Source organism: Pleurodeles waltl, chromosome 3_1, assembly GCF_031143425.1.
Source record: "Pleurodeles waltl isolate 20211129_DDA chromosome 3_1, aPleWal1.hap1.20221129, whole genome shotgun sequence".
Taxonomy (NCBI): Eukaryota; Metazoa; Chordata; class Amphibia; order Caudata; family Salamandridae; genus Pleurodeles; species Pleurodeles waltl.
In genome coordinates this window covers 833,507,702-833,534,669 of record NC_090440.1, presented here as the reverse complement: position 1 = coordinate 833,534,669, position 26,968 = coordinate 833,507,702, and the positions used below count along the sequence as shown (strand labels likewise).

Sequence of the window (26,968 nt, the reverse complement as noted above, 5' to 3'; positions counted from 1 at the left end):
ACTGGGAAGGTCGTATGTGGCAGAATCAGAACCCCCCCATTTTTGTCTGGTTCCATCAGTATGATCTACACGTTATTATTAATCCACCAGCACCCAACCAAGTGATGGCGGTGGAAGATACCATGTGTGAGGAAGTTTTACAAGGAGCATTTTCAGGGAAGAAATTTGAGAGTTGAAGGGGTATGTTCATGAAATTAAGTTAAAAAAGGAGTTGTTGCCTCAAAAAACAAAGTCAGTAAAGTGCCCATTCTTGTAAAAGAAGAGGTGAAAAAATTGTTAGGGGACATGCTTGAGAGTGGGGTGTTTGAACCAATTGAAACATCTGACTGGATCTGTCCTGTGGTTATCACAAAAAAGTAATGGAAATTTGAGGTTCTGTGTGGACCATAGAAGTTGAAATCCAAACACTATGACAGACATATTTCCATTTTCAAACATCAATTAACTCATATTGCTGCTGAAAGAGGCAATGTTTTTAAATTATATTTGAAACATGCATATAACGACATATGTCTTCCCTAAGACCATTTATTTCAACGGAAGGCACCTATCAATTCACAAGGATGCCATTTGGGTTACTATCAATTGGCAAATGTTATCCAGAGGATAATGAAGAAGGTATTTCGGGGTTTGGACAATGTTATCTACTTCCAGGATGATATATTGTTTTTTTGGAGATAGTGTGGAAAGCTGCAATGTTATGTTAAAATTGTCATTTGATAAGTTATCTGAGGCAGGCACTACGTAAACAGAAATGTGGAATGTTGGTGGAAATAATAGAGTATTTGGGACATACTTTGTCTGTTGATGGTGTGAAAACCAAGAGAGATTTGCTATTTGCTACAAAATTGACTTCCACGCCCAATGATAAAGATCCGCTTTACTCTTTTCTTGGCTTAATAGAATTTATTCAAAATTTGTCAGAAGCTTAAAGGAGCAAATTTAATGTGGAATGAAGAGCAACAAGATTGTTTAAAGAACATTAAACAGAAGTGTGTAAAGCTAGCATCTTAGTTCCATTTGATACAAAAAACGGTTGTTGCAGTTGATGCCATGCTGCAGGTACAGGAGCATTGTTGTCACAAATGCATGGTTGTTCTGAGAAAACAGTAGCTTTTGCTTCACGCACACTGACAACAACTGAACGTCACTATGCGGTGATCGAAGAAGAGTATGTAGCAGCTGCATGGGCTTGAAATACTTTTGGGCATACATTTGAGGTAGTAACATCATTTTACCTACAGACCACAAACCACTCCTGAAGATATTGTCTCCAGGAGGGGCAGTCAAGGACTCAGAGAGACTGGCTAGGCTGGCTTCCCATTTACAGGAGTATAATTACAAAATTTAACACATTCCTGGATGGAAAAATGTCCAAGCAGATTGTTTGCCTATTATGCCAGTAAACTGGCAATGTGAGGATGAGAGAGGAGTCATTGATAGTGATCAAGAGGTTGCTGTGGCCAATGTGGAAGGTGTGATGTCTTGAATGGAGGGTTCTGTAAGCGAAACAGAATGGTCAAAGGTTATGGGCAATGATGTGGTGCTTAAAGGTTTGTGGAAATGATAAGGAAGGGAGAAAGTAGAGAAAGTATATTACCTGTAGTATTAAGGGCTTTCTGTAAAATGATTGATGAGCTGTCTGAATTGGAAGAAAGAATGGTAATCTGAGATGACAGTATAGTGCTGCCAGCAGAAGTATGGAAGTGACGGTTGAGATAGCCATGAAAGACATCTGGGACAAACAGTCACAAAAAAGGTTGAGAATGGAGTTTTGGTGGCCAGCTATGGATAACGATATTGTACAGTGGGTGGAGGGATGCACTGTGTGTAAAGAGAGTGCAAAAAAATTGAGAATTGTTACACAATTAGACTTAGGCAGTATACATGACCTATGAACATGTTGACATAATGTGTGTAAGGACTTTATAGGGCCAATGTCAAATTTAAACTGCAGAAAAAGATTTGCTGTGGTGTTTTCCAGATGGCTGGTGGTGAGATTTGTATCTGAGATTTCTACAAGAATCACCATAGATGTTTCACATGAAGTGTTTCACGAAGAAGGTTTTCCAGCAGTATTGATTACAGATAATGGGACCCAGTTGACGTCAGGTGATATGAAGGACTTTTTACCTTCCTGTGGTATAAGATATTCTTATATGGCCTTACACAATCCTCTGAACCACATGATTAAAGGTGTGTTACAGTTGGCAGAAGCAAATAGATTAGATGTAGAAAACATAATTAATGAGCTGGTTTGGGCATATTGCACCATTGAAAACTCTGTCAGTGGGAACATTCAGTTCAGGATGATGAGGGCAAGGAAACCTAGTGCTAAACTCAATGACTCATGGATACAGAATTTGGTTGAGGGAGGAAGAGTTCAGGCTGATAAACAGAATTTGGCGATAAATTACCGTGCATTGGCATGTAGCATGGAGAAATGGAGAGCGGTGGAATTCGAGGAGAGTTGCAAAATATGGGCGGTTTAAGGACTAGAGATGCATGAATGAGAATGAGGGGAGAGGAGGTTACATGTTGATTAGAAATGGGGGTGGTTTGAACAATGCACCTAGTGATACACATCTAAATAGTACCAGTGTGGATGATGGAAATCACAGTAAAATTGGTTCTAATGCAACTTCTAGCAGAAGTAGCAGAATGGGTAGCACAATTCCTTGACCCACTTCAAGATCTTATGAAGTAAAGTTAATGTTTTAATAATTGATTTGCAAAGCTGGGGTTACACAGACTAATTTGTATTTTGGACTCTTGTTTTGTGAATTACACTTTTAGCAATTTACTTGGATATGTCTTCTCTTTACTAAAGTATGTTAATTCATTGTATTGCTTAATTATGCAATAAGGGGGATGTGTTCTAATCTACTTACATGTGCGTTAATATAATTTACTTATCTATTGTTTTAATATGTAGAATGTCTGTCATCACAGGCATTCCAAGTGCTTTGTCATCTTTTGGTGGCATTCTATTCACCGGCAATTGCTGGCTGACGGGTGAAGGGAGCACCACATTGGCATATCTTGGCTAACTCAATAAAAGCCTTTGTACATCACGTCCGCTTAAGGAAATTTACTACCACCACCCCAAGACAGACCAGTCCAACACGTGTCCCTCTAGCCAAATGTCGGGAGAACTACCTTCACTCCTAGGAGTTCTCATCCCTAAGGCAGAAGAACCTGGAGAGACAATCAGCATTCATGTATTATGACACAGAACGTTTTTCCACCTTATAGTCTATTCCTGGTAGGGAGATGGACCACCTCAACAGCTTGGGATTCCCATCCCTCATTTGCCTGAGCCATCTGAGGGGCATGTGACCTGTCTGAACCGGGAAGTGCTTGGAGGATGGGGTAAGTGTCAGTCTTGGTGACTGAATTGAGTCCTCAGGAGTCCATACATAACCTAAGTTCTAAAGTAGCCATGGGTACCAGCACCATAGGGCTGCACCAGGGACTGCTGGAGGGCTAAACCATCCCTAATGCCAGCATCTTGGAGAATTCGTCCATGATGCTAGCTCTGACATTGTCCCACAATCTGAACAGTTTATTTTTGACAGGCATACTGCCACCAGTGTCAATATTGTGGGTACACAAGTTAGTGAGCCCAGGTGATGAGGGAAAACAGAGAAGAAAACGGTCCCAGTAACTGGTGACACTTACTGTGCTGTTCTGAGGTCAGTGCAGGGGAGAGGTTAGCAGTCTCTACTGACCCATTGTGCACCTGGGCAGGATGTCAAGGAGAGGTTTGTTTTCCTCTTACACCCTGTCATCTGTAAGCAGGAGCATGAGGACTTTAAACCTCTTAAAGTGCGGTTTGAGGCAGTTTATGTGGAGTACCCTTGAGGGGTTTCTAGGGGTCTTGAGATCCACCAGGTACTTGGTTACTTTGTGACGGGCCTCAAGATTGCCTTTAGCCTTCTTCCAGAAGCGTTCCATTTGCTTACAAAGAGCCAGTATATAACTGACTGTAACCTGGAGAGGTTTCCTGGGAGCCTGCTCCCACCCCACTCACACAAGGCTGAGAGGTCCCCTAACAGGGTGTCCCTACAGCAGCTCAAGTGGGCTAAATCCAACCTGCTTCTGTGGCCCCGCCCTTACAGGCGAACAGCAAGCATGACAAGAGTATGGCTCACTTCTGCATCATGGGTTCAGGCAGGCAGATTATCCTGCTTTGGGGTCTTGGTGAATCTATCATCAAGCCTATTGATTTGAGGGTGGCAGGCTGTGGAGAACTTGTAGTTACCTCACACTAATCCCACATGGACTTTATGTACGCAGGCATGAAGTTAGTGCCTCTGTCAGACATCACTTCCTTGGAGAACCCTACATGAGTAAAAACCTCAATCAGGGCCCGAGCCATCACAGGGGGCATCACTGACCTCAACAGGGTGACCTCAGGGTACTGTGTGGTCTACCATGAACAGGATGAGCCTCTTGCCGAAGGCTGTCTTTAAGCCCAAGGGACCAACAATGTCGAGGCCCACCCTTTTCACCAACAGAAAAGGGAACCAAGGGAGTATTATGCTTTTTTCCTGCTTTTCTGCTGGCCTAGCAGGTGGGAGAAGACCTGCAGAGCGTGTCTGAGGCTATCTTCATCTGGGGCCAACAGAAGAGGAGGCCAAGCCTGGCAAAGGTCTTGTTCTGCCCCAGGTGTCCTGCCAGAGTATGTCATGTGCCAACCCATTAGGAAGGCCCTGTAATATGGAGAATTACCAGTACAGGGCTGCCCCAAGTCAGGAAACTTAGACTTACTACATAGGAGGTCATTCTCTCAGTAGGTAAGATAATCTTCAGAGGTATCATCTGATGCCTGTGCCGCAGCATGCCACCTCAAGCTCTCTAAAGTTAGGCAATCTTTCTGCACCTTGCAGAATTCCTCCCTGGTGGGCCCACTCTCAGCTTGCCATTCAGCAAGCTCAGGAGGTCTCCCAGAATGGCAATGTCCTCCCCGGTAATCTCAGGTGGCCCATCAATGTAGACTAGGGGAACTTCAGGGACAGGTTTCCCTCACCCCTTGCCGTTCATCTTCTTGGCATCCTCCTGGGTAGGTTTCCCATGCCCCTTGCTTGTCCTCTTCTTGGCACCTGCTGGTGGCATTGTTCTAGACTTCCTTGACTCGCTGTTGGGCGGCCATTGACCTTGTGGTCATATAGACCTATTCAGGCAAGCCTAACTACTCAAGCGTAACTTGCGCTCCACTTCCTTCCAGATAGTGTGCTCTTTGTCATTGCTCAACAGACAATCTACAGGCATGGCAGGGCTTGCAGCTACTTTTAGAGAACCTGAGACCCTTCTCACTCAAAGGGAGCCAGAGCCACTGGGCAGTGACTCTCAATGTTGCTTTGTGCCTATGACCTGGTGGAATGTATTAGTGAGGATGTGGTCTGAAGACACCAGATGACACATCTAGGTAGTCATTCTGGCTCTTGCCTCTCTCAGAGCCTCTACCCAATTGCCATTAATGGTGACCCACTGTCTATACTTGAAAGTATGTGAAGGCAAATAGGCTTTTAGCACCATCTCTATACCCCCTAAAAGCACTAAGGTAACCTCTGGTCTCTCTGCTGCATAGTAACTGAAAATTCCTCCTCCCCAAGCACTGGCCAACCCAGGCATCTGCCCATCGGTGGAGGGCTGTGCCCTCTTGGGACATTTGGTTTCTCCCTTGAAATGTCCATATTTGTAACACTAAGTACACTGGAAAAGAGCCTCCCTGTCTGTTTGTCATAAACCCTCCTTTTAGGTTCAGACTGGAACTAGTTACTGCCGTTCCCTTGGGAATTATCGTGGGGCCCTTTAGAGAACTCCTTATTTTTATTTTTTTTCTCCCCCCCTCTTTCTTCTGGTGGGGCTCATGGCCACACATCTGGTCATCCCCTCCCAGATACCTTTTTTGGTCACTCTGGCCGGGATTTACTAAATTGTCATGCAACGCAGTGCAGCAGCCAAAAATACTGTGCTGCACCTCTCCCTAACGCGGAGGCAGAAATCGTCTGCCGTGCATCAAGTACACACCTTTGCACCATAATGCAAGGGTGTCTGCATGAGTTTACCATAGGGTTGGTACTGGAAGGATATCCTTCCAGTACACAATACTACTCCCACTTTGTAAGTGTGCTGTACAATGCAGCACACATGCAACGTTTGAAAAGAAAGGAGATAGCACCTAGTTGGAATGTATGCTATTTTTTGATGCAAAACACTTTTTACTTATTTTAGTAAATAGGGTTTTGCATCAAAAGCCTTTGGTGGTTGCATGGGAATGCCTATGCACCACCTATGGAATGCCCCCTTGGTGATAAGTGTTTGCGTTACTTTTAAGTGATTTTCCAGCGCAAAACAAGTTTTGCGCTGGGAAGTAAGTAGATAAAAAAGATGTTGCATCAATTTGTCAGTTTTGTGACACAAACATGATACAAAATCTTAGTAAATATACCATATAGTTGCTGACCCAGTGGTCTTCCTCCTTAGCAAGCGTGCTGGGATCAGTGAGCTAACCATCAATCTGGTGCAGATATTGAACATGTGCTCTCTCAGTATCAGAACAAACAACACATTAAAATCATTAACTTTGCTGCCCCGCACCAAACCATTCAGTGCCTTGCTGGCACAATGAAAAAAATCCACCGACTTGTCCTGCATCTTCCAGTTATCCTTGAATCTAATGTGGTACTTCTCTGGGGTGAGTCCAGACTTGGTGACAAAGATATTTCTCATTGGAGTGTACTTCATCTTCTCCCCATCCAGTATAAGTATCTCCCCCTTCTGTAGGCATGTATTTCTAGAATGATGACCCCCAAATTGTTTCTGGGACCAAGTGCATCGTAAAGGCCACTTGTCAATGTAATTGCCTAACACATGCTGGGCACCAGATCTTTAGGTAATTGAGCCTTCTTGTCCCCCTCAGACACTGTGGGTATGCTCCTACCACAACTGCTGAAATATGCTTGTCTGGCTCTGATATCTAGCTCTTTGAGACTCCTTTCATGAGCCACCAGCTTCCAACAAATCTATTGGTATATTGAGAACAAACTTATATATTAATAGTTGATTCTCATAATACTGATTCATAGTGGATTGCAATTTGACCTACCTCTTTAAAATGTATGTGGTAGGTCGTAAATTGAAACTCACTGTGATTGCCTACAATGACAGGCATGGTTGTCTGCTTGAGCCAGCAGACAACTGTGTTAGTGATTGCTTTGAAATAATGCAATTTTTTTTTAATGCAGCCTGTTTTCCTTGAAGGAAAATGGGATGCATCAAAAAAGAAATTATGCAAACCTTTTATATGAGCAGGCAGGACCACTTCCTACTGGTAAAATAATATTTGTGAACATTCAGAAAAGGGAAGGGGTCCCAGGGACATCCTTCGAGGAGGTGGTAAAATAATGTTTTACAACTGGATTTTGGTTGCAAAACATTAATACAAACCTAAAGAAATCAGTATCTGAAAGGAATGTCCTTAACACGCCCTTCATAAATACTGATTTGTGATTCAGTAACATCTTACTCAGAACTTTGAAGTGCTTCAATGGGAGAAGCATCAGCATGAAGGAAGCTTTTTAAATTGGGTAGGTGGATGTCTGGAATGCTGGCAAGGGGTTTATCGTCTCCTTTAAGCTAGAATAAGATCAGGGTTTGAACAGCCCTTATGAATTCAGCTTCCAGCAGGAAGATTTTGGGGGTGATTCTTACCTTGGCGGGCGGCGGAGGCCGCCCGCCAAAGTACCCCCGCCAGAACACCGCACCGCGGTCGTCAGACCGCTGCAGTGATTCTGGGTTTTCCACTGGGCTGGCGGGCGACCGCCAAAAGGCCGCCCGCCAGCCCAGTGGAAAACAACCTTCCCACGAGGACGCCGGCTCTGAATGGAGCCGGCAGAGTGGGAAGGTGCGACGGGTGCAGTGGCACCCGTCGCGTATTTCAGTGTCTGCAAAGCAGACACTGAAATACAAAGTGGGGCCCTCTTACGGCATGGGCACTGCAGGGGCCCCCAGGGGCCCCACGACACCCCATACCGCCATCCTGTTCCTGGCGGGCGAACCGCCAGGAACAGGATGGCGGTATGGGGTGTCAGAATCCTCCATGGCGGCGCAGCGAGCTGCGCCGCCATGGAGGATTCATTTGGGCAGCGGAAAACCGGCGGGAGACTGCCGGTTTTCCACATCTGACCGCGGCCAAACCTCCGCGGTCAGAATGACCCCCTTTGTGTCTTGCATTTTGTTTTTCTGTACTGTGGAGAATCCATGTCATAGGATTCCAGGGCATAGAAGTCACTGGCCATCGTTTGTAACAACCAGGGACTTTTGCTGCTGGTGTCCTGGGGTTTTCATACTGTCAACACCCAAACAAGGAGCCAAAGACCCCTTGAGGGCTTGCCGTTCAGGACAGCAACACAGAGGAGCCCAGTGCTTACTAACGGAGGTGCTATGAGCTACTGACTCAGACCTCAGAAAAGAAGCAAACATTTAATAGATTAATGTCCAGCAAATTATCTTTCTTGTAAAAGAAAAATACTTTAATACACACAAAGCTAAGTTCTTCACACAAAAGTTCAAATGTGTTTAAAATTAAAATGGCAGGTGAAAGTACCAACTGGGATACCTACTACAGGCCCTCATAATCTTCAGGGGAAAGAAAGCTCACAATCATCTAATAGCTCTCAATATCCCCATGTGTACCTAAAGCTTACATGAAATGATGTAATAAAAAGGCAGGCCCACTGCCTTTGTCATAAGGGTGCCATCATACAATTAATAGCCCTTCAGTAATGACAAAATATTGCAGCAATCCAAAAACATTTAATAGTAGAACACAAATATACATTAATTTTTGCATTCACCATTTACATGTCATTCTTATGGACGTTGCAATATTTGTAGCAGTAAACAGCACAAAACAGGGAAAATGTCATTAGCAATCCTATATTGTTCCATTAACTAGGACACCTTGCAACCACAGAGGACTCTCGCAGTGAATCACGTGTACATCAACCCCAAAGACTCATAGGAAGGAACCCAGCTCTGAGAGAGCTTTAAACAGTGAAAAACGCTCCCAGCCTCATTCTTTTCCAGCACCAGGAAATCCTTAGCAGGATTTTAATATAGCCCCTAGTGCCAGTGAGGCTGAATGAATGAATAATTTTATTGTCAGATTAATTAAAATCATTCCAAAACAAGATCGATCAATTATGTAGCATACAAGTGTTAAAGCCAAGTCATAATATCGTGCTGCAACCAACATTATGTTAAAATACAATAAAGGCCCTTTGTGTAACAAAAGTAATAAAATGCATTCTACATAATAATTTAGTTTACAAAAATAGTTTAAAAAGCTGCTATGACTAAATATTCAAAGAAATTCATTTGTGCAGCAAGATTAATAGATAGTAAGGAATTGTAAAGTGCTAACGTACGAACACCTCAAGTGCCCTTGTTTCAAAATAAAAGGGTGTATTTGCAACGCTGAGTCATATTGTACTAGAGTCCAAACACTACAAGTACCCAGATTGTAAATTCAAAATGCACATGTGCAAAAAAGCATTGCTAGGGACACACAATTAATTCTTTTAGCTCACTACATCACAGAGTTTGATTTATCCTGAAAGTGTGTCTCGTGGGTCATGCCCAAAGGTATCTCTATCTATCATATCAGGTTGATTTAAAGGATTGAAAATCTTGAGGCAAGACATTTGACCACTATGTCCATACATTATGTGAACCTTGCCATGGCAGTGAAAAGGTCAACTTGCAGGCAGAAAGTTACTGCATCTTAATATTGTTAGAAACTGAGTTGTTGGTTGCCTGGGGTATAAACCCTAATCAAGCAGCAACCACAATCGGCAATCACAATCCTATTTAGGGTAAGGTACGGGCAAACCTTAAAATGTGTTGCGTAGCTGAGGCAATGCATTGGTTCCAAGATGCGGTGAGGATGTGGTGCAAGTTCCTGTTGTGTTGAGGATTCTGTCAGTGCTTGTGATGCGAAGGCCGGAGTCGAGGTTGCATTGCACCAGCGAGGCGGTGCATCGGTTCCTAGGAGATGTCAAACTGCGATGCAGAGTTTTGACATAATCATTAAGGCTGCCGTGGACAGGAGATCCGTGGAGCTTGCACTAGGTAAGGCACCACACAGTGGTGGTTCCAGAGGTGATGCGTCAAACCAAGATATGGGATGTGGCAGGGATTCAAGTATTTTGAAACAGGTCCAATCCACACATCAGCAGCAATGTGTTGGTTCTGCTGCAGGTGCACTGATCCGAAGAGGAGATGTATTAGTTCTGCTAGAGAATGCACTGCTCCCCAGAGATGATGCATTGTTTCCACTGATAAACTCCTTAGTCCTTCTTCCAAGGGCCTAGGACTCTTGTCCTGTGATCAATGTTGCACTTGGCAGGGTAGACTCACAGGCAGCAGAGTCCAGGTGCAGAAGCAGGGTGGTTGGAAGTATTTTATGTCGCTGAAGATTCAGATCAGGAGGCCTGCCATCTAGGCCTTGGAGTCACTCTGGGTTCTTGGTTCAAATGAAGCAGGACCAGTACTTCTCACCTAGGCAGAGAGCAGCAGGTCAGCACAGCAAAGCAAGAGTCCAGCAAAGTGCAGTCCAGCAGAGTGACAGTCCTTCAGCATCACGACTGTCCTTCTTCCTGGCAGGGCACCCACAGGCCAAGAAGTGTACTGAAGTGGTGGTGTCTGAGGTCTAGTTCTTATACCAAGTGGTGCCTCTGAAGTGGGGGAAACTTCAGACAGTCCTTTGAAGTACACCAAGGTCCTGCCTTTCATGCTCTGGCTCCAAACTCACTACAGGGGGGTATGCGTCCCTTTGTGTGTGGACAGGACAAAGCCTATTCAAGTCTAAGTGAGGCATGGTCCAGCTCTTCCGTCCCATCCTGCCGGGATGGCCATCAAGTCACACCTAAGCTCCCATTATGTGTGGCTGTCTAGGAGGAATACACAAAGCCCAGCTGTCACCCACCCTATGCATGTGATCAGAAACAGGCAGCAGGCATCAAATGGCTAAAGTAAGAAAATGCCAACTTTTAAAACTTTCTGTTTTGCTGGTCGGGCAGTTGTTTCAGATGGAGAGTATTCGGTACATTCAGAAGGGTACGCCTGGACAAGTGTTTCAAGAGACCCATATCTCAGCGTGTCTTGGAGAGGCTGATTTCCTCTTCTTCCTTCAGCAAAACAACAGGGGAGATTACCGCTTAAGTGGCGAGTCACCTGTAAAGAAGGTAGTCTCTAATCACCAGTCATATCTAGGTATTCTGTGTCCTAAAGAGAACCGTTGCTCTGTATGGGTTCTAAACACGTCAACAATATAGAGCAGCTGGAGAGTGCTATTGCAGAGGATTGGGCCTGCAGGGAGAATTAAAAGCAATGTTCTTTAACACACAACACCCCTGGTTGAGCCACTAGAAAGACTTATAATCAGCACCTCCATATATTTTTGGCTCTCTAAATGAGGAGCTGTGAATATTTTGTGAATAACTTCAGCTCCTGCTCTTTTTCTTATTCAAAATTGTTTCACATGTTCATTTTTTAGTAATGTGTGTCTCTTAATGTTTGCAATTCCTGTGTTACACATGTATTTTGAATGTTCCAAATGTCTTTGCAGTGTCAATTCATTACATCAAGCATTTGTATATTACTTTATTTGTCTTTTGTGTATGACAAATGCATTTGATACAATTTAAGACATTTTTGGACAAAGATTAAAATTAAATTGTGAGAGTAATAATGTGTTTGCTTCCTCAATGTAAAGAATGGTTTCAAAGTACTGACAGTGTCAATTTTTGTTCTCTTTGTTTATTTAGATTGGCCTAGCCTTACTGTTTAATAGACCAGACCTGTTTTCTATTACACAATTTTCTAAAAGTGTCTTTTTCAGGGTTGCCATTTAAAATCCTATTTCACCCTAAATTGTGATTTTTTATTGTGATTCCAGAGACTCCAAACCCTCAAAGTTAATCTCTTCCAAATTGCGGATTACACTTATAAAATGTAATAAGGTAATCCTAATGTTGTCCTATGAGAAAGATAGGCCTTGCAATATTTAAAAGCAACTTTGGGTGTTTTTCACTACCAGGGCACATAGGCTCTCATGCCTGCCAATGCCATCCCGTCATCAGGCCGCCTGTGCGGCCTGAACCTCGCCGGCCCTAGGTTGGCTTCCCCACTGGGTCGGTGTGCGGAAACAGAGTTTCCACCCACTGGCCCAGTGGGGAACAGGGCCTTAACATTGCAGCCAGCTCCTAAAGGAGCCGGCGGCAATGTGGTGGTGCAGCGGGTGAAGCAGCACCCTTCGTGCAATACGCTGCCCGTAATTCGGGCAGTGGAATGCGCAATGGGGCTGTGCATGGGGCCCCTGCACTGCCCATGCAAAGTGCATGGACAGTGCAGGGGCCCCCAGGGACCTCCTGGGGCCCCCATACCACCAGCCTTTCCTGCCATGGCCAGGCTAGCGGATGGGGACTCGTAATCCCCAGGGCAGTGCTGCTTGCAGTGCTGCCCTGGCAGAATACAACCACTGAGACCACCAGGCTACAGGCTGGAGGCAGCCTGGCAGTGTCGGTGGTTTGACTGTGGCGGTCATAATGTCGTGGTTGGACAGCCACTTCGGCGTCGGTCCGACCGTGACCATGACCCTCATAATGTCCTGCCTTTTAAATGCATTGCACCCTGTTCTCTGGGTTGCTCATGGCCTACCTTAGGGAAAACATATATATAGATAAAAAATGGATGGTTTGGGCCTGGCAAGAGGGTTATTTTGCCAGGGCAACAGGGCAGTGCAAAACTGCCTACACAGGCTCTGCAATGGCAAGCCTGAAGCATGGTTCAAGGCCTACTTAAGTGGGTGGCACAAACAGCGCTGCAGGCCCAATAGTGGTATTTAATTTACAGACCCTGGGTACATCTAGTGCCACTTTACTAGGGACTTATAAATAAATTAAATATGCCAAACAAGGGATAAACCAGTATTACCACTTTAGCACTGGTTAGCAATGGTAAGTTTTCAGAGTCCTAATACCTGCAAAAACTAGTTCACAAGCATAGAGGAGGCAGACACAAATTTGGGAGGAAGACCACCCTAAGGCTGTCAGGTCTAACAGACATGTTCTGACTCCAGATTGAATACAAATGCTGTGGAGCCAGAAGCACTGATCACTGAATAGGAAGATACACGTATATAAGAAGTATGCTAGTGATTTTTCCTGATTGTTACAGAGACCTTTCAGTAACCACTTTGGGAGATGATGGAATGTCAAGACCTTACCAAAGAGGAGTTGGAGCAGCGGGGTCTTATAATTGTGTCTGTAATTCCCTGTTAAATATGCCCGCAACACCAGGTTCTTGTAGGTGCTTATGGATATCCAATTATGTCTTCTGTGTCCAAATGGCTCCTTGTCAATAATGAACAAGATGTGTCTTGTATATTGAGACTTTGTGTAAACATTTTTTGTAAAGGTTGGACCCATACTGATTGTGCTTTGACAATTGAAAGTGCATCTCTTAGTGCAGTTGCACAAGCACGTTTGGATGACTCTGTTCATTCCTCCCTAGGTTTGGGGCTTGAGTGTCTCAGTGTCTGTTTTACACAGCACAAAGAAGTATTTCAAAATAACTTACTTGTTGGACAGCTCTTGTTCACTTGGTACTGTGAGATGTCTCCTGGAGGGCCAAAAAGGGTGCAGAAGACTTTGCTTTTGTAACATTTAGAAATGATGTCAGGTTATTCTGGAATGGTTTGCCACCATAGGCCAAGGTTGGAATTAGTTTGGCCTGTGGAGTAACGGGCTCAGCAAGGGGTGTGCTGTTTTGCCAAGGAGTTCCTGGAAGGTGAAGATGATTGAGGCTAGCTTGAGCTTCAGGACATTCAAATGCTGAAGATAGGAGTCACGGTCCTTGAGCCAAGTTCCCACATATTTATACAAACTTGTTCTCTTTACGATGGCACCATCCAAGCGCCATGAGCTCTTTTTGATAAGGCGTTTCCCCAAATTAAGTATATTCATCTTTTCTAATTTGACCATCATTTCATTTTCTGTGTAATTTGAACCCAGAACATCAAGTAGTCTTTGAAGATCAATCCTTCCCTAGGTTTGTTTGCTGTGCTGCAATGCACGAAAATATAGAAAATGTTCCCTGTATATGTACAGTGATATAATTTGTGCAGCAGAAGCGCCAGTGACAAGCAACAATGTTTGTGAACCGTGACCAAGCAATGGTGTAAAAATCCCATTTGGATGAAGAGCCCCGAGCAAGGCAGTGCCCTGACTTGTCAATGCAAGTACATAAACCTCTAAATGATATTGGGGGGTGAGGCTCAGCTTCTGTGTACCAACAGGTACTCTCTCACTGCAGTCTATTAATACAGGTACACACCTTTTCCCTCAACTGCACACAATGGTCCTGGTCTTATTACACATGGGCTGAGGTGGTATTGTGTTAACCAAGAGGCTTTTATAGTGACAATTGATCTTAAACTTCATTACAATGATAAAATAAAGGGGCATATTTACATGCCCCTTGCGCCGCCTTAGCGCCACCATAGTGTCATTTTCTTTATGCTAAAATGGCTTTTGCCCCGTGCCACATTTACAAAGTGGTGCAATGCATGCAGTGTGCCACTTTGCAATCACTTGCACCACATTATCTCAACACCAGGCATAATGTATGCAAGGGGGGGCATTCCCACCAGGGAGGCCTGAATAAATGTTGCAGTGGAATTTACAAGATTTCCCTGTGCTATTTTTTCCGTAATTTTTAATGCCTGCTCAAAGTAGGTGTTAAAATGTTGCACCCATAAAAATCAATGGGCCTCCCTGTGCTTTGATGCACTAGTGCCAACGTTTTTGACGCAAGTGCAGCAAAGCGCCACAATAGCATCAAAAATTCTGATGCTCTTGTGCTAATGACCCCCATGGTGAACTGTATTGCAAATACAGTGCAATCATGTTGTTGTTAGGTGGGGAAGGGGTGACACAAGAGAAGTAGCACATCATGACCGATGCAGCATTTTCTCCTAAATATGCCCCAAAGTGTCTCTACCGACGAATTGTAAGAATTCATCAAACAGATAAATTCTCCTGCAATAATTGACTGCAAGTCTTTGAACATATAACTGAATATAAGCATCAACAAACCTGCAAACATGTAGTAGGTGGTCATCTGCTATTTCAGTTACATCTAGTGTTTTACCTGTGCAAAGCCTTTTACGCCATTTACAGAAATACTGTTGCACATGTTTCCTGTTTACGAAGAGTGGTAATTGATGCATTATCCATTGGCGTCATAGGAGTACTAATAAGCATTATTGGAGTTACTCATTGTTTACTGCACTCTTTTACACTAAATTATGTGAACAATTTCTTGCCCACAACGTGTTGTAATATAAATAATTATCACAAGTTTAATTGTTTTTGATGTTTTTTCTGTTTAGAACTGCAGATTCAACCATGCTCCATATTCTATGGTGTTCAGTATTCTTTGCTGCCTAGGGATTATATTGTGCCTCATCACCTCAATAGCAGTCGAATGGACGGGTCTGAGGGTCGCCAAGAAACTGCATTATAGTCTTCTGAACAAAATAATTCTTGCTCCAATGAGGTAATTTATTAATTCACATAAGATTGAAAGTGTTATGTAGTAAATACCTTATTTTGAATCCATACATTTCTGATGGGATGCAAACATTTTAAGACTCATATGAAGAAGAAAGTGTTATATTAACAAAATTATCTGTAATTGCCTGTGGTCATCTGTGACTGCAGTTTGTCAAACTGGATTTCCCAGTGCTGTTTCCACTGTTTCATTACAATAATGTAGGGCTGGTCTAAAACTAAAAATATCGGGAACAAAAATGATTTACTGTACATGGTCTATTAAAGTATATAACTGTGTTTCAGCTGGAGACACCTTCAAAAGATGTTTTAGCCACGAACTGGGACTAATAAAAGAATTATTTATTCATGCACACCATTGTCATAAAATGTTCCTAACAATAATTCATGCTGCAACATTGTCTGCATGAAGTGAAGTACATTGATGTATGTTAAATACGTCACTACTATTCTGTAACGCACATCTAGCATTGCATATGATCTAGTAGTCTTGGGGTCAAGGGTTGGTTTCTTGGATGAAGCAGGTAGATATTTATTTTAACGGAAAAAAGGCCTACTGCCTACAATACCCTAGCAGAATCTAGGTTGAGAATATGTTCAAAGGAAGTTAGTAAAAGCAAGAGGAAGAATACTTCAGTATCTCGGAAGGCAAATGTAAGACATTGGGTTGATTGAGGTATGTGCCCGAGTCAAGCAGCAACCGCAGTCCTTGCCAGGGTGAGGCACAAGCCAACCCTAAATTAATATGTGCTCAACCCTGTGGTAGCATGGCACAGAACAGTCAGGCTTAGTTTAGAGGCAATGTGTAAAGAATTTGTGCAAAAGTTCAAAAAGTAATAGAGTGCAAACACCACACAAAAGGGATCTCACACCAAGTTAGACAAATAGAGTAATCTTTAATAAATAAATCAATATAAAAATAAAAAATATCCAACTAGTAGAATTAGCGATATGCAAATGTAAAGATTTTTGTGAAAATAACACCAAAAAGCAAAAAGCGTCAATTGTGCCTATCTGGTCGCACTAGACTAAGACAAAATCACAAGTTCAGGCCAACCATGATGGTGGTTGGGCTGGCTATAGGGACCCAGTTAGGCACATTGAACAAAGTACCTTAAATCCTGGTTTGCCAAGCGTTGCAAGCATCTGCAACAAAGATGCATTGTGCAGCCAAAGCACAGCATCGGTTCCGAGATGCTACCAGGCTACAATGTGAGGTCCTGTGGCATCATTGAGGACCCCATTGATGAAGACGCATGATGAGGCATTGGTTCTGAGAAGCCGAGAGGCTGTGATGCAGAAACTGGCATTGTTGTCAAGCCTCCTGTCAATGAGGGATGCGAGGGCTTGTGCTGAGGATGTGTAGCACAGTAGCAGTTCCAAAGAGGTTACAGGTTGTGACAGTGATGCAGGTCTTTGTGACAGGTCCAATCCATGCAACAGATGCAATGTGTGTGTTCTTCTCGGGGTTGAGCAGTGCAGCAGAGGAGATGCATCAGTTCCTCTGGATCATGGCCTAGGGTGGCACTAATTGGCAGGGTAGTCTCACAGAGTCCAGGTGCAAGTGCAAGGTTGTTGGAAGCCTATTGTGTCTCTCAGTCTTCAGATCAGGAGACCAGGTAGCTAGCCCTTAGAGTCACTCTGGGGTTCTGGGTTCAAGAGGCGTAGGTCCTTCTCACCCAGGCAAGAGAGCAGCATGCATCAGATCAGCACAGCAGGGCAGCAATCCTTTAGACCAAAAGTGCAGCACAGCAGCAGCCATTGCAGCAGCAAAGTAGTTCTTCTTTCTGGCAGAGCAGCCACAGGTTAGGAGTGTGCTGAAGAGTTGGTGTCTGAGGTCAAGTGTTTCTACCCAGTATTTATACCCTTTGAAGTGGACAGAAGCTTCTAGAGGAAACCCGTTGCATCTTGTGTGAGGTGGAATACACAAATACAGAGGAATGTGTTGGGAGATTCTATGTGGGAGTTGGAGCTGAGACTCGACCTTTCCAGCTGCTCCCAATGTATGTCTTTTTGTACTTAAATAAATGAATTATTACTTTTCATTCGGTCTCCTCAGTTGCGAAGGTGCGCTTCATTTGGCAACGATCAATTCACTGTGAACCCAGGATGCAGTTCGGCCGGAGGAAACAGTATTGTTCACATCAGGAGCAGAATAAGGTGCTTCATCGGTGGCAGGAACTGTCCACAACATTTTCAGTATTCTGGTTAGCAGCCGTCATCATGTGGGGACAATTTTATGTTTGTGGGCATAATAAGGAAATAAAATATGGAATAATGCTACACGTTCGAGCCTTAAACGGTGCACAAGCACAGCGGCCATAACATGTGATACTCACAAGCGAATTGGCACTGCTGTACACTCATAACTGTTGCCAGGAGACCAGCCAAGACGCCACAAGCATTGAGTTCCTATCAAGGAGAGCGTTTAAAGGAACAGTATTAAACACCAGCACCACACCGTACTGTACTCTTAAAAGGGAAAAGAACACAATTTACAAGGATCATATACAGGAAGTAACTGTCACAGAATTGACATTTTATGGCAACACAAACACAATTCTCACCAGCACCAATATATATTGTCTAGCTAATAGCTAACTATGGAAGTGAATACTGCACCAACATTTTTTTAACACACCTAGTGAAATTGTGGAAAGATTGGAAGGAGGGCTTTGATGCCTTTATTACGGCCATTTTTGGATGAGATATATATATGGCAGCACACAAGCTAGAAATGCCAAAGCATTGTTTAGGGCCAAAGGGTGTTGCATTTTAAAACATAATCCTTTGATTCAAGTTGAAGAGGACGAGAAGGAGAATTTAGATGAATTCAAAGTAGCTACGCAAAAATTGGACATTGGGAAAAAAATGAAGTGGTGCAAAGGTATAAGTTCCTTAAGAGATGTCAATGTCTCAGAGATCAGTTGACAATTTCATGGCTGATTTATGCCAATTTACTTCATCCTGAAATTACAAAGATTTTCTGTACAGCATGTTAATAAAACAGTTAGTGCAAAAGATAATAGATAAAAAAAACATGGGAGAGGTTTCTGAATACCAAAGGGTTGAATTTAAATAAAACAATTGAAATAGCAAAGAGAGTGGAGAGCACAGAGGAAGGGCTAAAGGAAATGGCATCTGGGTGTGAAAAAAATTACAGGTGCACAAAAAAGGATTAAAAAAGACAGTTCTGGAAAATAATATGACATGGGTTGCCAACGGACAAGACAAGGAAACAATGGGCCTGATTACAACTTTGGAGGAGGGTGTGAACCTGTCCCAAATGTGACGCATATACCACCCTCCGCATTACGAGTCCATTATATCCTATGGAACTCGTAATACGGTGGGCAGGATATCCGTCACATTTTGGGACGGATTAACACCCTCCTCCAAAGTTGTAATCAGGCCCAATATGTTATAAGTACGTACTGAGGAGTCATGGTGCAACCATTTCTGTGTGTCCTGCGATGGGTTATTTTTGCAGAAGATATAAGACTAAAGGATATTTTGCCATGGTATGCAAAAGCAAAAGTAAGAATTTCCTTATAAGAGTAAAAAACATGATTGGTACTGGAGAGAGTGGTGATGAAAAGGATGTGCCACAGGAGTTTTTGCTGTAAGTATGTAAAGTAGGAACTGTGAACCAAACCGAAAAACCCTGCTGCACTATAACCGCTGATGAGGCAGAGGTCCAGGTGATGGTTGAGGATTGAGGTTCAGGAGCCTGATATACCCTGATTGGGGAAAAGGAGCTGGACAAGTTCCTCAATAGAATTTTGAGACCACCAGATGTTAGACTTGTGGTGTGTAGCAACAAACCAATTGAGCTGTCCGAATACTTTCAAGGCACAATGGGGTTTCAGGGTGGCACCTCCCAGTTAAAGGTGCACATTGTAAAAAATTATTCTTGTCTTTTGGGATCCCCACAACAGAGAAAGTCACAAGATAAGTTAAGTTGGACCCCAATCATCTGGACCAGGTGCTTGGGGCGAAATGAAGCATAAATGGTGTGAAGATACATGGAAGTAAAAAATTTCCAGCAGCAACTTGGGTTTATTGACAGTTTTCCTGCACAAAATAATATTGAAGAACAGAGGTGCACCAAAAGTGCATACGGCATGCACTGTACCATTGGTCGTGAGAGAGCCATTAAGAAAAGAGTTGCACAGACTGTGTGAGGAGAACATTATCGAAGAGACTGAGGCATTAGAGTGGTTAGCGCCGATTGTGCTTGTAAAGAAGTCCAACAGGGAAATGTGAATGTGTGTGGATCTCTGTGATCTAAATGCAGCCATATGGGCGAACAGGCATCCTTTGCTCAACATTGAAAATGAGTTGACTCTGATCAAGAGAGGAAAACTATTCTCAAAGCTTGATTTATCCTCTGTGTACTGTCAAATCTTATTGCATCCGGAGTCTAGGCCACTTTATTTGTCCATTACACCTGATGAAGCATATTGGTTTAAAAGCATGTTCTTTGCAGCAAAAGCAGCCTTACAGATAGCAATGAAGCATTTAGCCCATGATATGCAGAATGTGTCATATTTTCAGGATGACATTCTGATTTTTTTGGGGAGGATAATGAGTCTCATTATAAGGTGTTAAAGTATGTGTTGTCCACATTGCAAAGGAATGGGTTGATGATCAAAATGGAAAAATGCAAGATTGAAGTGAGAGGGGTGGAATACCTGGGACATTGATTAGATTAACATAGTGTTTCAGCAAAGATTACATTGGTGAAAGCAATACAGAATGCCCCATCTCCTAAAAACAAGCATCAGCTGCAATCCTTCTTGGGCCTGGCAGAGTATAACTCAAGTTTTACATCAAGGTTTGCCGATAAAACTGTGTGCATGAGGGGACTAATGACTTAGAACTGTAAACTTGAGAGGTGTGAGGGATGTGAGAGTGAGTTTGTGAGCTTGAAAAAAGATATGGGATCTGCTTCCTCATTGAAACCATGTGGCACTTGAGACAAAACTATTATCTGCATGGATATCAGCAAGACAGTGCGTTCCGTTTGCGCACAGCTTACAAAATGGCAGTGCAAAGCTTAACTATTGTATAGTGCTGTGATACCCCATCCTTGACAGTTTTTGTTCAATTGTTTCTCATTAAAAGTTCCTTTTGTCATGCATGGTCTTGCAGAGCTGCTTGTTGGTTCAGTAAGCTTCGCTATCATGATATTTCTTGGATAGAGATGCACAGTAACACTATCAGTGCTGACAAGTACGGATCTGATAAACTGATGTAGACCCTATTCTTTACTTTCAAGCGTCCCATTTCCATGCATGAGAAGCTCATCCAGTTATGTTTTTAGATCAAGTATAGCAGCACGCAAGTGCTTCGTTTCCCATCTGTTGTAATCCATTTGTGGGCTTTAACCATGCCCACCTCATGCTCATCACTTTCATTTGTTCCTGTGCTTGCCTTTCAAAAACATTGGTAAATGCTCAAGGAGTAGTTTGTGTTTTAAGGGTCTTGTTTAACTTATATTCTAGTATGCCTGCTAGCCCTTTAGTTATATGCAAGGCCACTGGAATTATGTGGCAGGAAAAGTCCACTTATACATTTACAACACCATTAGCTCTAACTCAAGTAAATGCAAGACCAATTACATTGTAAATGCTTGTTATGTCTTGTACCTTTTTATGTGTTGTCAAGGCATTCAGTTTGTGTTCATGCTGGGGAAAACGAAGATAGAGCCCCGTCTATGATTTGTGGTACTGTTTAGTTCCATGAGAGTGTGATGTTGGTGCATGTAGTGTGTTTTGTTATGACTGCCGTATAACTTCAAAGTTGTGATGATCGAAGTAAAGATTGTTCACCAGCCTCTCAATATGGGAATAACCTCAACTGTATTTATTCCTCAGATGTTGGGGATATAGAATAAGGGAAAACAGGGGAACCAGTGTATGACGGATTCAGAAAATATGGTTCCAACAGCAGATACGTAAGCCAGGATCACATCGCTTCCTGTTTTTGTTGACATGACCACAGTAAAGGACAAGGCGAATGTCCGCCAGCTTCCCAAATTCCTAGTACCCACAACAAAATTTGTGCTGTAGAATTCAGGGATGTAAGATAAGGGAAAAGAGGGAAACAGTGTTATGATAGGCTAAGAAAATAAAATGGTCCAGAAGCTCAGGTACACTTCATGTAAAATGAGAATTTCATTAATATCACAACAGCCACTTAACAGTATTCAAGTTAACCCAAAAACAGATACACTTACTGCCATTAGGTTTAATGAAAACTTGGACGAGGTGGAAGCAGAAGACAGGCTTGTACTGGTATGGCTGCAAAAATAACAGGAGAGAGTCAGGAAGCAAGTTACACAAGCTTTGTGAGACACATTGGTTTTGAAAATTAACACAATTTTAAGTCATTAAAATGAGGTATTTTGTCGGGTGGAGAACAGAGAGAAACAATTCATTAGATGAAAGAGTGAAACAAGATATTTATAAGGGCGTTTTGTATTGTGCAACATGTAAGCTTGCACTTTCCTTATTGTACTCGTCTCTGACCTTCAATACTGTATATCAGTAGGTGCCAATGCACTCTGGAACTCAGCATCAAGTGAATCATCAGGGCTATGTTCGATGTAGTCCACCTTGTGGTTGTGTTGATGTTCCTGTGACAAGTAAACAGCTTTGAGAAAGGCAGGAGCACCAATTCTTTTTAAAATGTAGAAATCTAATAGCACCCACTCTCTTTGGAGATGGGGCAAGAGTCATTGTGCAGGTTCATATTAGCTACATGATTGAATTTACTGAATAGTTGTCTGATCCACCAGAAAAATAAATCATTGTGTGTGTCTTCAGTGACTGGTATATGTTGTTTCAGAGAAGAGTGCTCTGTTGATTTCTTTTCATGGGTCTTTTAAAAACTCTGGAAAGACCTCGGGCCCTAAATGGTTAACTAAGGACAAGGGTGTGCATATTAAACATGATAGATTGTTTACATGGAGGTCACAAACAAAAAAGAGGAGGCACCGAAAGCGTAGCCTAATAGGACATTCCCAACTAGTGGTGAAGAAAGGAAAATAGGGGGTAAGAGTACCAAAATCATCAAGAAGGCATTTTCCATCCTCTCACGTTTTCTATGCACTGTAATCACAAAGCTATTGCTTTATTTGATTTGCATTTTATGAAGCATTCCTCTTATTGGTCCTAGCATTGTTCGAGAACCAAAATCAAACAGATCCTCTGTCATCATGATCATTCAGCATTCACTTCCCATGGCTAATCACACCAGCTCAGTCCTACTGTTACCCTCCTTATTTGCGGAGCCCCCATGCCCTACCAATTGAAGAACACTGACCGGAACACTCACATGCTCAAAGTCTGCTATAGCTGTAAGGTGATATATTGGCACTTGTCTACTAGGACTAGTAATCTAACAACACAAACTACTGTTCCAAATGTATGCTAAAATATATAGACCCAGTATTATCAAGAAAAAATACATGGAAACAATGCCAATATTTCAGACTGCCTAAACTATGTCGGCAAATGGGTAGAGGAAACCCTCCTTTATCTGATAATGTCCTAACCTCATGATTTGCTGATGGTGAGTCAGATAGAGCCACAAACACCCTATATTTCCTGGCCTGTAACAACACATTGCATCATATGAAAGATACTGTTAGGGACTTGGAATTATTTTACATCCAAGCTCCTACTTACGCTAAAGGTAAACACAGATGTAAAGAGGGCACGCTCTGTACAAAATACATTGCACAATATTCCCCTTTTACGCTGCCCCCAATCCAGACGATTTACACATTAGAGTTTCCAAAATCATTGAGTAACTCTATGTACAGAAGGATTCTGAAAAACAAATACCAAAGTTGCAGAGTACGGAAACAGTCTCAAGATGGCATTGAAAACACTCAAACGTTACACAGACTTCCGGGGGAAAAAGAGACCAAAATCCTTTGCACATTTGTACATTATTAGGTCAAAGTTCTGGAAAACTTGTCAAAGTACACGCAACTCAACATGTTAAATTAGGTCTGTTAATAAAACAGCCAATCGAAGGACAAGACTGCATTGCACTAGAACAGGGGTTTTCAATCTTTGCAATAATGAAAGCTACTTTTGATAATTGAAAACCGCTGTGAGCTACTGCCTAATAAGGTATTCAATAAATTTACACAGAGGTCAATTAACTTAAACACTGCCCCTAAGGTTCTCCGGTCCTGCTACAGGGAACATGCAGTTTTATTGGCACAGGAGCAATAATCGCAAAAGGTTTACATTTGGATAGGTTTTGTCCCTATGCTCATTAGACAGAGAAAGGGGGAAGAGGGAGAAACAAAGAGAGGAAAAGAGAAACAGAGAATGGTTGAGAAAAAAAGGAATGGAGGAAAGGGAGGAAGCTAGAAAGATACAGAGAAAGAATAGAATGACACAATAGGAGAAACAAGGCAAGAGAGACATAAGGAAAAATGAGCAAGAACGAAGCAGAGAAAGAGGAAAAGAAAGAACAAAAGAAAGGCAAAAGAAAAGAGAGAAAGAATGTGTAAAATATAAAATAAACAGTGAGGAACAAATGAAAGAAAGGAGAAGAAGGAAAAAGAAGGAAATAAAGAAGAAAATGAGAGAAAGCAAGAAAAAACAGTGAAAAGAGTGAAGAAATGTAGAGGAAGAAAAATGATAAACAAAGTAAAAAAGAAGGAAGAGTATGACATAGAAAAACAAAAGAATGAAAGAAAGAAAACGAACAATAAAGAGATGGAAAGGAAGGAAAATAAAAATAGTGTTAGAAAGGGAAAATGAGCAGAAAGAAAAGAATAGGAGAAAAAGAGAGAAGTGGATATGTGGAGAAAAGTTCAGTAATGGAGGAAGAAAGTAAAAAAATACAGCAAAAAGTACAATAGGTAAATGTAACAAGAGAAAGAGTAGGAAAGAAGAAGACAGATACAAATGTAGGACTAGAATCAGGAGGGAAAAAAATAAAGAAGAAGAAAACAACTGAAAGAAAGAAGTAGAGAAATAAACAGATACATCAAAAGAAAGGAACAAGGAGAAGGTATAGAATCAAGAAACTGGAGCAAGGAAAAATAAACAGTAAAGGAGAAAGACAAAAAGGGGATGAAAAATGAAAGAATAAAAGATCAAAGGGAAGAGGTATTCAGAGAAAGAGGGAAAACTAACTGTGGAGAAGAAAGAATGAGGGAGAAAAAAAAGTATCCCATAAAAAAATAGGAAAAATAAAAAAAGCAGAAGAAAGCAAAAGATAAGGAGGAAACACAGTAAGGGAAAATGGGGAAAAATGAGAAAAGGGTAGATAGAAATGATAGAAAAGGAAAAGTAAGGAAAAATAGCTAAAGCAAAATAAAGACAAGAACAAAAGTGAAAGAGAAAGTGACTGAAAAGGAATGCACAACAAAGAAGGAGGAAAAGAAATAAAGAAGGAAAGAAAGATGTAGTGTAAAAAGACAGGAAGAAAAAGAGAAAGAAGGGAAAAGAAAGAGGGAAACAAGGAAGGGGTGATGAAAGATATTGAGAGAGGCATGAAAGCGACGAAAAATGTAAAAGAATGACGGAGAAGCAAGAAAAAAGGAGAAAAACAGTAAGGAAATAATTTTTCAGAAGAGGGTAAACTGTATCATCCTGAACTGTCAGAAAGGGACACAGTGTTTGAAATCTCCGCCTTATGAGGTGAGCAGCTGTACATTCCCAAGCTCTTGACAGACATTTATCATGTGCTAGCTACTCAGTGGCAGCCTCAATCAACCTGTTAGAGACCCCTGCGCTAGTACCACGCCTGTTATGAAAAATAACATGTACTGGTTTTCAACTTCTGAAATTATCTGCACGCCTAGGTCTCACAATGAATTGCTCTAACTTGTAAATAATTTAAACAAGTTAAAAAAGATAAAAGTAATTCATTGCCTCATTTTCTTTACTTATCCATGAATATCCAAAGTACATTGAGCTATGCTCAAACTATCATAAAGCAGCATGTATCACTATGCAGGCCAATTAAAATATAAATTTATAAGACAGAGTTTATACAGCGCTTCCTACCAAAGACAAATAACTTCAAACCTTTGTTTATAATAATCAACATTATTAGTAAATATACCTAAGAAAAAATTAGAACTTTTATGAACCTCTTAATATGAAAGTTTGAAAGAATTTGTGACGTATAGGTAGCACTCATATATCAGAAGTCTTTCAGCTACCTTCCTGTCTGTCAGACTATCTCTGTTCTTTCCCAAAATAAAACCTGTTTTAACCACTGAGTTGATACTGTGTACAGTGTGATCAATTTCTTAAATTGAAAAAATAAAAGTATTTTGATTTCAATTGTTTTTCTAATTATATATATTTGCATCTTAGTTTTTCACCACAAAAATGTTTTCCTATTCCAGCACTAAGGGCCTGATTTAGAACTTGGAGGCTGGAATACTCTGTCACAAATGTAACAGACATCCTTATTAAGATCCCTATAGGATATCATGGGATTGTAATACGGCAGACTGGATATCTATCACGTTTGTGATGGTTTATTCCTCTCCACCAAGTCCTAATTAAGGTCTAAATATATAATATTTCATCCTGCAGTGATTTGTCTTATTTTTTAACAAAATATTCAAGTGTCCCCCAAATTAATACGTATTACTTATAAATATGTTTTTATAAAGTTATTAATATTCTAACATTTAACATGATTTTGTCTTGACCTAGGCCGCCCGCCAAACTCTTTCGGATGGAAAACCGCCACTCCGGTTTTCTGCCCACTGGCCCAATTATGAGTTTTCCGCTGGGCCAGTGGGCAGAAACAGCGTTTCCACCCACTGGCCCAGCGGAATACTCACCACAACATTGACACCCGCTCGTAATCGAGCCGGTGGCAATGTTGTGGTGTGTTGAGTGTGACAACACCGATCACACTTTTCATGCCAAGTGCATGGGCCCCTGGCACCCCATGCAAAAGCCTGTGGAGAGAGGACTCATAATCCCCAGGGGAGCACTGCTTGCAGCATTGACTGGTGAATTAAGACCGCCGGCACCGCCAGGCTGTCAACTTGCGGCAACCTGGCGGGTGCAGGCAGTCGGACCATGGCGACTCTGCCATGGTCGTAATGTGGAGGCTGGACTGCTGCTTTGGTGGCGGTCTGACCTCCACCGCGAGTCTGGCAGTCCCAGGACCGCCAGTCTGATAATGAGGGGCTCAGTCTCTAAATAGTTTTGATTCAAATAAACAATATCCAAGATATTAATGAACTTGATTGTCTTTTTGCTACAGAACATTTCTATGGGATAGCAAACAAATGCTATAGATGCAGACAGGAACCCACAACT

General features: G+C 42.2%; 1 protein-coding gene across 3 annotated transcripts in view; it reads left to right on the top strand.

Annotated features, from left to right (window-relative positions):
* The window catches only part of ABCC8 (ATP binding cassette subfamily C member 8), an 848,693-nt gene that overhangs the window by 649,387 nt on the left and 172,338 nt on the right, over positions 1-26,968 (top strand). For all 3 annotated transcript variants that reach the window (XM_069223742.1, XM_069223743.1, XM_069223745.1), the window contains one exon: positions 15,464-15,630. In XM_069223742.1, the coding sequence (XP_069079843.1) occupies positions 15,464-15,630 (167 nt within the window). The remainder of the gene's footprint in view (positions 1-15,463; positions 15,631-26,968) is intronic.